Raw genomic sequence first — 15,453 nt, 5'->3', positions numbered from 1 at the left:
GAAATTTAGGTATTAAAAAAAAAGGTTCTTACTTCTGAGCCTCTGTTTTTAATGGCCTTTTTGGATGACGACAAGTGTGTGCTTCAGTATGATGGAATTTCAATATATCCTTGGGAGAAAGAAAACAGATACAGAAAATGTATAGAAAGGAAAGAGGTGGTGGTCATGAGACTGTTGACAGATTCACAGAAGAGCCTTGAGACAAATCTCTGTCCTTCCTGTAGGACAGACATCTCAGTGGAAGCCATTCACGACTTAAAATTTCTTTGCCTTTGCTTGCACAAGTCCATCCCAGATCTTAACTAGGAATTAAGCTCAAGATTTCCAGATGATGAAGACAGGGCCACCTGTGCTCCTACTCAGGAAATAATATTGGCAGCCATTCTCATGGAGAGAGGCCTTTTAAAAGGGTTTTTCATGCCATTTTGCTGAAGGCAGGGTTGCAGTGCTGGTGTGGAGTCCCCAGGTTCTGCCAGGCATTGCTGCTGGGCAGGTCTGCTCAAGGAATGAGCACTGTGAGTTAGTCAGTGCTTTGATTCAGACTGAAAAGGTTATAAAGGCAATAAAGACTATGGGGAAAAGTGCTGAATTTACACACTTGAATGAGCACCAATGTGAAGGGCTGTGGGTTTGCCCGCACCTATAAGCCTGTTTTCATTTCAAAGGGGTTTGATACATGTAACTCAGAGTAGAGTGTGGCTCCAAATATCGCTTTAAAGATTATGCTGCATCAGTGATCTGACAATGCACTGGAAAGGTTAAACTGAGTGCAGATCATTTAGCTTTGGTATGATGATTAATTTTGAGTGCTCTTAGTTATGAATACTAGTTTCAAGTATTTACTGAAAAAGCCAGTATATTGCATGGGATCTTTAAAAAGTAAAGTAGAAGCAGTTAACTGTGATTTTGCTCCCAAATAAACTAAGGCGATTGTGACCTTGACATGACTCTTTCCTCCAGCCCTCCCCTCTCATATGTACAAAACTGACAGGCTCATCTGTACACTTGAAAAGTCCTTGGTACTGTTGATATTTACTGTTCATTATCAAAGGTCTTTTGCTTTACAGGCTTAGCTATTAAAACAGGTGAGATTGCAAATGCTGACAAGATAGTTTTGCAGTTGCATAAGAGATTTTAATGTATTATTAAATCCCCTGATGGAGATTATTAAGAATCAGCCTATTAAGAGTTCAGAATTAAGTGTACTGCCGTTATATTAGATATATTAACTCTTGTTCCTCTTTTCTTTGATATTTCAGTGCTACGACTGTTGAAGGATGGTGCTGATCCTCACATGCTTCTTTCCTCAGGAGGCTCCTTGCTCCATCTGGTAAGAGTGATTGAAGATTATTGTTAGTGACTGTCGATAAACAAGGTGGGAAACTGAGTGGCAGATTTTCATCCAAAAAAGAAAGGCTTAGCAGTTTTATTTAATCTGTATTGAGCTCTACCATGGCTGTGATTACGTCCAGCTATTCATTTTAAATAAATGGTCATTTTCAAATTGCTTACAAAAGAATGGATCATGTCATAGTGGTAGAATGGTAGCTAACAAAGGAGAATTGTTTTATTTATAAATTATCTGTGCAGCAAGAAACAGCAAAGGAAAGACTGCTTGATTCCAAATACAGAATTATATGGCTCAAAGGTTCACAGGTCCAGTATGAAAAAAAACCCATGATTTAGCATTTTTCCTTTTTTTTTTTTGTAATACTTTCTTGCACCAGTTTCCTACGTGTGGATATTTAACACATTATCTACATTTAATTTATCATTATTTGCATAGCAATTCAGATTAAGTAACAAGAAGATAAAAGAAAAACAGTTTGTATATACTAATGAAAGTAAAAACAAGAGGTAAGGACATGACAGGCAAACAGAAAATACCATAGGAGTAGAATTTTGGCATTGCTGAAGCCAGTAGAAAAACTCATAAATAATTCCTGCATCTTATCATCCTGGTCTGTGATGCTTCAGTTGCAGACATGCTCTCTTTGAAACTATTTTAAGACACTTGGATCCAACTTTGCTGCACACTGTGGCTGAAAGAAATGCAACTGAGCAAAGTAACGAAAAGTCTGCTGGGAGAGTGTTTCATTTTATAACAGTTGGATTACATTTCTCATAGTATGTGTGCAAAATACATACTATGTGCAAAAGCTCTTGATGAGAAAGAGCCCCTGTAATATTACCGGACTCCAGTACACCTGTGGCCATGGTCTTGCAAGATACAGCATTTTTGTTATGTAATTTGTCTTTGTTTTCCATCCTCCACAGCCATGCTATTTAACCAAGGACTTTAGGAAATAGAGGCCAAAGTAAAGGGAAAGTGCAGTACTGATTTGGAAGAGAGAAAATTTTAATTATCTTTTCTCCAGCTATTTGTCTGCTGTAAAAATGCTCAACCACTCTTTAAAAATGCACTTGAAATGAAATGTTATTTTTGGGATTCCCAAAACAGAGGCATCCCTAATCTTACACCATTCCAAAAGCCCTAGGAGACAATCTTTATCTTCAGTGTGGGTGATTTGACATAAGTGTCAGGCATTTTGAAATAAAAGACAGAAAAATTCATCTTCAGGGATTTTAAGTTGCTTTATCTAGTTTAGCTGATGAACAGTTTTTAACTGCTGATAAAATCTGCAGCTGAGCTGTGCCTTTTTAGGTTTCTTGATCTGCATCACACCCAAATTCACTGTCACAATCATCATCTCTCAACTGGTGCCTGCTGCTTCACAGGCACACATATGCTTCCAAAGAAAGGAAAGCTTTTTGCAATAAGAAATTTGCATTAGAGAGCCATGTGTAACCTACTGCCTGAGTTTAGTCAGAGGTACTTGCAAGCACTCATAATTAATTTACAGGAATGTTCATCCTACTGGAGATAGAGGCAAACCTGAATTCAATGAAATTTGGATTTGACCCTGATTTGGGAGCAGTACAGACAGGAGAGGAGAATCATGATACAGGGAAACAAGATAAGCCAAATTTATTTTTCAGCAAGAATTGAAACTATTAATTAACATGCACCTGTGTTATATTCTTAAAGCCCACTCAGATCCATTTTAAGTGTTAGTTTTACAACTGTGAGATTGCTTGGTCCAAAGGGGAGCTTGGTATTTATTCTTTCCACTTGTAGGCTAAATGTTTTTGTGTCAGAATGGGTGGAAAATATATATATATATATCTTGACATTCTTCTTAAAATCTGATTCTTTATAAAATTCCGTTTTTCTTTTTTCATATCAAAATGTGATATTATTCTAAAAAAAAAACCAAATGTGACACTTGATAAAGGTTCTGGTTTTGTCTGTGTAGAGAGTATCCCAATATGGTTTAATCTAGGCAAGCTGTGGGTACTTCAGAAATATTCACTGAACTCTCTTTAGGTTCCATGAGAGGAGAAGTACAATAAAAAGGGAGTAGGTGCCTGAGCTGCCTGTGCAGTGCAAAGCACATGGTGTCAGGTCACTTCACACAGGCAGTCACACACTCCCACCCTTATAACAAAGTATGGGTGTCACAGTTTTATTCTGGAGCCTTAACTGAGCTTGGACAATTATTTCACAAAATCTATTAAACAAGAATCAAGGAGCAGCAACAAATCATAGCTGCCACTAATCACCAAAGGCTCTGTGTCTATTATTAATACACAAAATGGCTCAGTGATACCTGTCATCTCTAGAACTGGTTGGTTTTGGGGTTTTTTTTTGGTGGTGGTTTTTTTCTTTTTTGCTTAACAATGTCTTGAAAATGTGGTTGGTGTTACATTATGCTGATCTGCAATATAAAATGTCTTACCTCTGATTTGTTACATTTCAGCACAGAACACATCAATTTCAGTTGTACTGATACAATGAATGATACCAATGCAACAAAACAAAACTGTTACTAGAGCTGCTGGATAAGTTACACGAGCTAAAAGAAATACATCAGAATTTAATTTCTGTTCTATAATTTAATGGTTGGTGTATTTGGAAATCATTTAGGTGGGACTGGTTTTTATCCTGATAGAATTTAATATTAATCTTCTGGGTTATCTATATTTATGATTGCAGGGGTACATGCAGCTGCAGCACCCTGCTGAAGATCTCAACTATATCTTGACAGTAAAATCCAGTCACACTTTTCCTTCTTCCTCACTTCCTTTTGTATCCTGGCTTCCATGCCAGATTAAAATTAGTCTCCCCATCACCTCTCCCCCATGGGGAAAGAGATGGGTTCCTTCTCTAAAGAGTTACTGAGACTGTATGTGAGGCCAGAGTCAGGATCTTAACTTGAGGTGCCCTGATTGCCTTTAAAGGTATTATCCATAACCTTATGCATAAAAAGTCATAGATATGACAGAGGAGTAAGGTCAACACAATTTCTAGGCTATTTTCTTCTTCTCTACCAAAATTGTGACCATGACCAAGGTATAGAAACATGCACACATGCATGCATGTACACACACCTGCATCCCTCCATCCCACAATAACACTCTCAGTGTGCAGAGTATTCATCTGGCAAAGAGATTCAGACAGGAATCAGTATAGTTAGTGGATTGGAAATAGAAGTGAGGTATGAAGAGGGGTGTATATTACTCTGAACTGCATAAAAGGCAGAAATTCATGTATGCATGGACATATGTATGTGTGGGCGCACATATACTTAGATACCACTACTCATGATCCTGCACAGATGCCTGTGCACTGATTTGGAATGGCAGTATTAAACAGGAAAAAAGCCTCATCCTTATAGTAGATTCAGCAGATTTCATAAGGAAATAGGGGATTCTGTGAGCCATGCACGTGGAACTGGAAATCTCCACACAATTATTTCTATAGATTCCTCAGCTGCTGTTCCCTACAAACACAGTAGCTTAACTACAATGTGTCATCTGCCCAATTTAAATCGTGTGCAACAAATTTAGTTGTACACCGAGGAAAACACCATCCCTAATCTGCTCTGTTTTTCTTCCAGTGTGCTCGCTATGATAATGCATTTGCTGCAGAAATTCTAATTGACAGAGGAGTGAATATAAATCATCAAGATGAGGATTTTTGGACATCAATGCATGTAGCCTGTGCCTGTGATAATCCTGATATTGTCCTGCTACTGCTACTAGTAAGTAAAGCAAGCCAATGCATTGTGGGCTTGAGAAGGAGACAGAATGGAGCACCCTAAGGTCTGAAACTGCTGTGTGAATGTAACATATTGCTGCTAATCATATCAGTGAAACATGTACAGTGTTTGGTTTTTCTTGACATTGCATTGGTGCTCAGGAATTTTAGAAGGCTTTTTTAGGACTTCAATGAGAATAAATTGCAAACATCAATGTCAAGTGTCTCCTATTTCTCCTCTGTGGTCCCGAGCTTATATCTCTGATAAGCACTCAGTCCCAAATGGGATATTCAGAGAATTTCTTCTCTTTTCTCCTTGTCACTTTCTGTTAAGGATTCGCTTTTCAGACAATCTTATTAAAAGCTTCCTCTGAAAAGCAAGTATTGGCTCACTTACACTCAGTATCTAAAAAGTGTTAAAAGTCATAAACAAAATGTTTGTGGGCATGGTCAAAATGAGACAAATTCAATATTTATATAAACAACTGACATTTTAATGCTCATTTTGCACAATAGAGTAATACATTTGGCATTCAGCCTTTTTCAAGAGCAGCAGTGTGCCAGGTGGCCAAGAAGGCCAAAGGCATCCTGGCCTGTATCAGCAGTAGTGTGGCCAGCAGGACCAGGACAGTGATTGTCCTCCTGTACTCGGCGTTGGTGAGGCCACACCTCAAATTCTGTGTTCAGGTTTGGGCCCCTCACTACAAGGAAGACACTGAGGGGCTGGAGAGAATCCAGGGAAGAGTAATGGAGCTGGGGAAGGGTCTGGAGCACAAGTCCTATGAGGAGCAACTGAGAGAGTTGGGGTTGTACAGGATGGAGAAAAGGCCCAGAGAAAACCTGAAAGAAGGCTGTAGCAAGGTGGGGGTTGGCCTCTCCTGCCAGGTAGCAAGCAACAGGACAAGAAGAAATGGCCTCAAGTTGCACCAGGAGAAGTTTAGATTGCATACTTGGAAAAACTTTCTGTGCTGAAATAGTAGTCAACATTGGAATAGGCTGCCTATAGAAGTGGCAGAGTCAACACCCCTGGAAGTATTGAAAAGGTGTGCAGATGTGACAAATGTGGACATGGTTTAGTGGTGGAATTGGCTGTGATGTGTTTATGGTTGGACTCGATGATCTGAAATGCCCTTTCCAACCTAAATGATTCTCTGGTTATGTTTTGTGCTTCCTTTCCTAGGACCAATACCTCTAGTTTTATGTAATGGTAATAATGCAGCTCTTTCTCTCAGTTAATGTGATCTTGCTCTTTAAAACAGTAGTGCAGAAACAGTTCACAGTCTGACTTAAAGCTTTTTAGTCTGTTTATAGAGTTTTTAAATGTTTTTGTTTTAAATAGGTCATTGCAAGGTCAGAGTTTCTTGTCATGCTTATAATTCTATTTCATTGTTACATGTAAAGGTAAGAGAGATATATTTTTAAACTGTATACTTGATAATACATTTCATGAAATCTCTTTGGGAGATTATTTAGTCCATTCCCTCTGCTAGACAAGAGCTAGGCACACCAGCCTGCCCAAATCTTCAAGGATGGAAAGTCCACAAACTCACTGGGCAACCTGCACAGTAAAAAAAACCCAAAAAACCAACAAACCAAAACAACAAAAAAAGATCAGATACATCTGGTTTTGAACATTGTCATTACTCCTGGCAAATAAAGGATAAAATTTCCAGTCATGTTTTATCTCTTGTATTACCTCAATCTGTCCAGTGTAGATATCTCTGAAGCCTATGTATCCTTTGCATTCTGCATGTACTCCTAGAGTGATAAACAAACTAGAACAGAGCAGATTATTTATAAAAAGCTCTTGTACTGTGGAGAAACTCTTGTAATGGGGGGATTTTTCAGAAATTCTGATTACAGTGCTGTTGTCATCAATGGGAACAGTTTAGGTTATAGAGGGCATTTGTAAAATTTTCCTTGACCATTTTTTCAAGAAGCTCAATCTAATTAAGCTTCAAGTGTTGCTGTACAGGATTATATCCAAAATAATTTTCTTGTGCCTATCATTTGAATGTTTTTGACTTGGTCCCTGTTTGTTACAAGCTGCCTTCATCTGAAGGTTCTAATTATTTTCTGATAACTTGGTTACCTAATACATTAAAATTCCAATAAACAGAGGTACACGTGGATTTTTGCAGATAAAGTTTGAATTGTCCATATTATTTCTGATAACTTCCAGTAAATCTGCCCACATTTAGGGGGTCAGAACTTCTAAAGGCAGAGTTTCCTTGACTAGATAAATAATATCTTTAGACTCTCCCTTCTAGATTCAAAATAAAGGTTTTAAACTTTTGTGATTTAAAGATTTTTAAAGAGATGGCAGAGGAAGGAAAATATTCTTCGGTAAACTCTAGGTTTTGAAACATCACATTAATGCTCTCTTTGATAATATTTGACAATGTGAAGATGAAAATTGAGGTTGGAGAGACTTATTTTTCACAATTCTGAATTGCCTTTGCGTGAGCAATTCATATTAGAAATTACTTTGCCTTGAGGTTAGTGTTTCATGGACCATGTCTAATGTGTATCATGAACCTTGATAATGCCAATATGAGCTACAGTCAGCTTCTATTATGCCAGTTTTTCATTGGAAGAAAAAATAATACTTCTTGTAACCTCAGGAATTACTTTTAAATAAATATTTCTTCTGGACTGAATTTATAGCCCAGACAACACCATATTTTCTGTTTTAAAGATGTGATTTAAAATGTAACAGCATGATCCTTTAATTGCTCAATTCAGATTTCTGGAGAACTGTCACAGAAGCCAGTGGAGATTTGCTCCACTGAACTTAAAACATTTCTTGAGGGGAAAACATTTCTTGAGGGGAAAGTAGGAAAAAAAAGCCTATGTAGATCCCAGAAGGCTATCAAAGAAGATTTGCTTAAACACCCCCAGTTTCTGACTTCACCCCACTTTTAGTGGTCTTCATTTTTCTCTGGCTGAGACAAGAGACTCAGATGAATGCAGTGACTTGTTATTCATCACCTAAACTGTGGTGACTCACAATTTCTTTGCTCTGGTGGATAGCAATGACAAAATCCAAGCTCATTCACTGCAAACTAGGAGGGGCTGTAGCTGTTTGCTATGTGGTAATCTGTCGTGTCCTGCTGCAAGGCTATTGGAATTGTAGATACTGGTTTTGAAATGGATGCAGAATGAAATGCTTGAAGCTATTTCTTTCCATAGTTCCCAACATTTTACCCTGGGTGGCACAGCTTTCCAGGGATGTATTTATGTCTCCTCAGTGTTGGAGCTGTTAGCAGGGGAGGGGGGCCCTGGACTGAGCAGCCAGGAGAGCCAGCCCGTGTGTGCTGGGCAGAACAGTCGGTCAGTGAGGAGCTTGGCCTGGGGTGCCGCTGGTGTGTGCAGGGATCAGAGGTGATCCATGGGCAATGATGGGGGACAGGTCACCTTCATCAGTCACTGCTCGGTCCCAGCAGCGTTGTGTGCTCTCCCTGTGGCACAGGGAATTGCTCCTTGTGGATTTTGGGTGAAAGAGGCTCCTGTTGCAGGTTAAGAGAATGCTGAAGTGTCTTTTATTTAAGAACAAAGACGTGTAGGCTTATACACATTTGTGCCCGCATAAAATTTCTTAAGAGTGTGAAGAGCAATCAGATTTATTGGAGGGATCTGCTCTGTTTTGTCTCACTGCCTTTTGAAGGCTCAAGAGTGGATGCGCTGACAGCAGTTCTGTCTGGTGGGGGTGTGGTCTTTTTGTCATTTTGGGTGCATTGCAACATTGTATTTTTAATTAATCCCTACACTTGTTCTATATTGAATTGAAACACTAGCCAAGATTTTTACGTTAGTTCTTTGTCCCATGGTACCAGAGTTGCAGAATGTCTAAGCACCAGCATATTAGCTGCTGCTCCTGCTTTGTTAGCTGTAGCAGGTGTTTAATCATCTCACTGTCCTTTAAATGGCTACAGCTTTAAACTTGTACCCATCTCTTGCAGTCTAAGTGTTCCTCCACAAAAAACAATTTTTAGCTTCAAATACTTTTAACTGGTACATAAGAGTGGGTAGCCTTCACTTTACTTGTGCACTGTTCAAACTACCTTCTTGTCATGACAGCTCAGCCCCACACAGTTTCTCGATCACTCGCCCCAGGTCAGGATCACAAGGGGAAAAAGTGGGTTGAGATAAAGGCAGTTTAATAGGGAAAGCAAAAGCTGCGCACATAAGCAAAGCAAAAGAAAAATTGACTCACGCTGTCCTATCAGCAGGCAGGTGTTCAGCCATCTCCAGGGAAGCTGAGATGGCTCCACCACATGTAACAGTCAGTGGGAAGACAAATGCCATCACTCTGAGCACCCTCCTCCTTTCCCTGGCTTTATGTGCTGAGCATGAGGCCATATGGTGTGGGATATCCCTCTGAAGGGCTGGGGCCAGCTGTCCCGGCTCCTTTGCACTCCCAGCCTGCAGCGGTGGGGTGAGGAACAGAAATGGCCTTGGATCTGTGTGAGTGCTGCTCAGCAATAGTTAAAACATCCCGGGGTTATCAACACCCACTTCAACACAAATCCAAAACACACGCTGGGTACTGGGAGGAAAATTACTCAATCCCAGCCAGAAACTGCACACATGTGGTGGAATAAACATTGATACTGTTGCAGTTTTGTATATTAACCTTGGCTACTCAGGCAGTAGGGTAGGTAGTTAAAAATACCACTTTTTAGAACCTTATACTTTGGTTTTTTTATTATTTTTGTTTACTCTTCATTATTTTTCATCATGAATTCTGTGTTTTAGAGGATCAGCGCTGGTTCACAGTCATATTGAGCTCCTACATTTGGTTCTTTTTTCAAGATAACTGTGGCTGTGTTGCAAACCACAGGCTTCTTTATGACTTGCTATTTATTACACTAATTTCAGAGCATAGCACAGGTAATCATTATGAAGCTGTACAGTTTGGCTCACACATTACAGGTTGATAACTATGATTTTTCTTTTCTACTGTACTTTGATTTTGGTTTTGAGGGTGGTTTTTCCTTCCTTGCACTCCCAAAGAATCATGAAATCTTTTGATGTGGACTGACCTGAGGTTGAGAGCAGCAGAGAAAGTTGATGAGATTGTGTTTTTATAGTGTACTTCACTTCATTTTACTATGTTCAGGAGACACCTTTTAGTGGGCAACATGAATGTTAGAGTTTCACCATCTTCAAGGCAGATCTTTCAAATGAAACTAGGAAGGTGGAGGTGGTATTTTGGTGTTTGTACAATATGTGGCACAGTAGAGACTTATTATTTATTCTTTCATAGAACTGATAGCATTACTGTGATAAACCTGGCACTTAATTAATTAGAAAAGCAGAGAGCAGTACTACATCCTCAGAACATTCTTAAAACATTTTTTTTAACTGACCTTACCAGGAAAAGTAAGTGTACCTTCTGTCTGCTAACTAATTAAATGTTTCGTCGTGTACTTTTTGAAACCTAGAATTGAAGCACAAAATGCAAATCTGGCAAAGAAGGCTAAAAGTAAAAATTAAAAAAAAAAATAAAAAAAGAGGCTGAGTATTTTTTCACTCCCCTATTTAAGAACTTAGGGAAATCTGTGCTTGGCAGTGTGCAAAAAGGAGTTACCATAAAATCATTCATTAGATTTACAGCAAGAATAGATGAGCAATGTCAGGTAGATAATACTATCCACTGTATGTGTAATCCACTTTTGATTTTGGTGTAAAATCCCCTTTCCAAAACCAGATATATTTGTACTGGAAAAAAAAATTACATGAACTGACTTCCTGGTGGGAGCAGAAAGGAAGTCTTTGTGGGGCTGTAACTCTGTTTTCTGCTCCCCCATGCAGTTGAGAATGGCACATATCTGAAGTCATGTAATCAGGCAGCAGTTACATAGTTATTTTGCCCTTGTTCTTTGCAACTGAGTCAGGCTGTGTTAGCAAGCAGGGATGAATTATCAAAATGCCATTATCTTTAAACTTAAAGAAAGGTCTTTCTATTTCATAGTTCCAGAAACAATTACTTCCTCAGAGGGAGCAAGTCTGCCCTCCCACTCAATCTTGCTCAGTATGACTTCCTCCTTTGAGTCAATATGGGAGGAAGCAGGGAAGGGGAAAGAATGAAGAGTGGTTAGAGGTCATGAGGAGACAGTGGCTAACAGTTTACAGTATAAATGATCATGTAGCCCAAAAGAAAAATGATTCTTCTGTATTCCTAGAGGCGGAATATATTGTTACCAATATTTGTAGTAAGGAAATTTAAATAGCATTTTTTCTGTGAAAGCTGTGGGTATCTATTTGAATTCACTCAGTTTGCAGAGGCTGGTGAATGTGTGAGAAGTGTAGGAGGGAACTTCCAGAGAGTGTGTACTACTGGCTTATAGCCTTTCATCATTCCTAGCTGAGATAACATAAAATTAACCTAGATGAAGGCCACTAATTAACTAATCTAGGTGATGCCTTTTAATGAGTTGCTGAACACCAGATGGCAACACTCATGGGAAACTGTAGAAATATTAGTCCTTCTCCATAAAGGCTGGCAAAAAGTGATGAAGCTAGCTAGTCATGCAGCACTAAAGGTGGTTATTTAAGGAGACATAAGAACAGGAACTTAACTGGATACAGCAAAATGGTCAAAGCATTTAACTTTGAGCACTGTCATGAAAGTAATGAGATAGCCTAGAGAAGAAATGAGAATAATATAAAGAGAAAAGATGTAGCATTGAACTTCAGTTGACAGGAGAAATAGCCAGTGAAATAGAATCTGCAGTTCACTGTATAAAAGCCATTAAATCATGGCAGAAATCAAAGCCTTTTTACATGGGAAGTAGACACAGAAAGTATGATGTAAAAGTCTGTAAATACTCCTTTGATGTCTAAAAATCTCACCCACAAACAGAGACACTTTCCCTCTCTGCCTCCCTTCGTCCCTCCACCCCTTTCATTCTCCCTCCTCTGTTCAGGTGGAAAACATTTGTGGTTGGGGATGAGACTTAGGACACAGACTATGGCTATTAAGTAGCAGATCTGTATACTTGAGTTCTTAGAGCATTTCCAGAAAACAAAAGCTCCTGGAGGTAAAAGAGAGTTAGACCTGCTGGAAAAAATATCAACCCTAGTTTTGGCTGGAGCAGATCAGGAAAAAGTATGCTGAGAGATGGACAACAAGCACAAAAATGGGGAATTTTGGATCAACTTCATTCATATTCCCTTTTTCCCCAGAGAAAGAGGATCAAGGAATGACAAAATAATGAAAATCAACATCTGGCTTTGATCTTCAGTAAGCATACTTTTGTGCTATGAAGAAGATGGTCTGGGGATGTTCCACCACGGGGGGATGTTTGTAGAAGGTGAAATTCATTCTTCATGCCAAGTGGCCTCTACTTGAATCACTGACATAATTATTCTGAGAGCTGCTCATAGAGTAGCTGGGGAATTGAGGAAAACTCTTAGTTAAATTGCAGAGGTGAAAAGCTGCTTGGTAGTGAAGAACTTGATAACAAGACAACAGCCTAGCTATTAATAGAGAAATGGGCCTGAGAGTTGCTGAGGTTTCATTAGGATTGGTCCTGTGACATTATTTAATTTAGAGTTTTCAGCAATAACCTTGAGAAGAAAAATAGAGGTATGATAATGAAATATGTTGAAGACAATGCTGCAATGTCTTCTCTATTGGGGTGAGGATTCTAATGTCACAGAGAAATCCTAAGGTATCTTTGACAACTTAAGTAATTAAAATGGCTTGAAATTTCAGTGTACAAACACAAGGTCATGCTCTGAGCAACAGACATTTCTGTGATATTCTCAAGAACCATCAGCTGGAAATCTGGAAAAAGACCTCAGAGCTTCAGTCAATTTTAAGACAATTGTTTGCTGCAAACATGTAACTGCAGCTGGGGAAAACCAGATTCTTGGATTTGTCAGAATGATGTTGCCAGGAGAAAGGGAAGAGTGGTTTTGCTGCTGTCCAAGTAATGACAGCCTGCAGTTTGCTATCTACAGCCACTTTCAGGAGTGGGAAATTGTACCAAGGAAACCTGCAAGGATAAGCAAGGGAGTAAAAAGCTTATCTTAAGAAACGGGAGTAAAAATAATATGTTGTACTTAAAAAAATCAAATCAGGGAGGTTATAAAAATTTCTGTAAATTTATCAGGATAGAGGAAGAAGTAAGAAGAAGCTTTTAAAACCTGAAGTTATTGCTAGCATGAAAGCAAGTGATTGCAAAGGTGTCCAACAATAAAGTTAAGACAGAATGAAACTAAGCATTCTTAATGCTAGGAGACATATGTTGGAAAGCAGCATTCCATGCAGGAGTAATAGGGATTAAAAAACCCCAAACCTGATCCCTAATTGGCTTTAAAATTGATCTTAAAGTCATCAATGAGATTATGTGTTATGTGTTACCTGCATTACCAAAGTGATGCTTCAGGAGATCCATTCTAGTATTTTATTTCCTCATGAACAGCTGTTCAGAAGGTGTGGATATAATTATTCTCATTGTGTTCTTAAGACAATAAAGTAACATACAGAGGATATTAAAAACATAATATTGTGAAAAATAAATAACAAGTAAAGTTATATAGTAGATTTTTGATGCCTGTCAGACTATGCTAAATTTCTGTAGCCCAAAAAGAGCCAGGAGAAAAATTCATGGAAGAACACAATTCAGAAAGAAAAGTTAAGTACTGGGCAAACATACAATTTTTCAAGCATTTGAAATATTTCTGTTTGTTTTTTTCAATACTGTTTCCACATATTCAAAAGCAAAATACATAATGGTTAAATAGCATGAAATCAAAGGAAAAAGAAAAAGCCTTTTTTTTTTCCTCAAGAAAAGAATATCCAAGGCCAGAAAAGCTAGATGTTTAGTCTCTTGAAACAAGCTGAGAATGGCATTTAGGTCAGTAATTAATTGTGTTCCTCAGAAGTACTTACTATTTAAAAACCAGAATTCTGGATTTTCAGTGGGAAGAAGAATGTTTTATTATTTTTTAAAATGCTAGGAAATACTGTCATCAGGGAAGATGGAAATTTCCTAGCCAAATTTAAATAAAAAGCATGTGTTTAATTTGTATGTAGGATTGGAAAGCCAGTATAATTTAGTAATCATGACAACAATGCACTTCTTTAATTTAGATATATATCTTTGTGAGCAATGTTTTCCAACTGTGACAGATTTTGACATCAAGTATTGAAGCAATCTGAACTTAGAACCAGACCTTGAATCACCATGTCATTAGGATTTAAACATTTTTTTTAATGAAGTATTCAACCAAATTTTTCTCATTAAAAATATAATAATAATTTTTAAAAGTTTGCACCATTCATGAATAAAGTAAAAAATATTTTATTATATTATTTAATATATTATTTATTTCAATAAGAGCTCTCCCTGAATGCTAAAAAAAATTCCCAAACCACTCAAACCAGCCGCCTCCTCCCAGCTGTATATGGCTTTTTATGTGTTTTCATTTCAGAAATACTGGAATGAAATATTACTATGGCATAGTTTGTAATGCATAATTTAGAAGGGCTTGGGAGCATGAACCAGTGAAAAAAGAGCCACCAGATGAACGTCCATGAATTCTTGAATTTGTGAGTGAGCCAGTAGGGGAAATTGCAGCGCTGATACAATTTATCAAAAGTTCAAGGACAACTTACCTTGATATGCCGCCATAAAGATTGATGTGCAAAGTCATTGGAAAGAAAACTGCTGCAGGAAAAGCTGGCTTATACATTGAAAGCAGATGGTTTAGGTAAATTGTAACAGTGCAGGGTTAGTGGGGCTAATAAATGAGGTGGCACGAAGGTCATTAAGAGACTCAGGTTTGCACATGAGTTTGAAGACTTTTCAGTTAGAATAGCAAAGGTGGAGCAAAAGCATTGATTTTCCAAATCTAGAATAATTGATGTGGACTATGTGTGGAAAAACTAGGTAATTCAGTTCAGTATAGAACAATATAAAGTAATGAGACTGGGTTGGATAGTGAAGTGTAGGAGTTAAAGCCATGAAAAGAAAAATAATGGAAAGTTGGATGTACTTTATTTTTTTCTGGTTTGATAATGAGTTTGAGCAAGATGTGGTTGCTGCTTGTAAGGATGAAAGGCTAAAGAGATGTTTGAAAATGTATAAAAGCCAGCTTATGAAAGCACAGGAGAAAACTAGCCTTTAAATTATTTCTAAATGACAGCTGTATCTTCAGCTATTTGAAGTTGAAGTTTATGAAATCAGCCTTTTCTTAAATTTCAAATTACTCCCATTAGAAACTGTGATATATCGTAAATTTTTAAAACACACTAAATATTATTTTTTCCAAACGTTAAATAATGGAAAGTATTTGTTGAATTAGTGAATACTGCAAGATTGCCAACTTGCATTCTT

General features: G+C 38.0%; 1 protein-coding gene across 1 annotated transcript in view; it reads left to right on the top strand.

Moving 5' to 3' along the window:
• Window positions 1-15,453, top strand: part of MYO16 (myosin XVI) — a 277,468-nt gene that overhangs the window by 43,236 nt on the left and 218,779 nt on the right. Inside the window, exons 3-4 of the mRNA XM_058825534.1 lie at window positions 1,260-1,330; window positions 4,962-5,105. Coding sequence (XP_058681517.1) covers window positions 1,260-1,330; window positions 4,962-5,105 — 215 coding nt within the window. The remainder of the gene's footprint in view (window positions 1-1,259; window positions 1,331-4,961; window positions 5,106-15,453) is intronic.

The sequence above is a fragment of the Ammospiza caudacuta genome, chromosome 2 (assembly GCF_027887145.1).
Source record: "Ammospiza caudacuta isolate bAmmCau1 chromosome 2, bAmmCau1.pri, whole genome shotgun sequence".
NCBI lineage: Eukaryota > Metazoa > Chordata > Aves > Passeriformes > Passerellidae > Ammospiza > Ammospiza caudacuta.
Note: the sequence above shows the minus strand (reverse complement) of the source record. Positions and strands in the feature narration are given on the sequence as shown.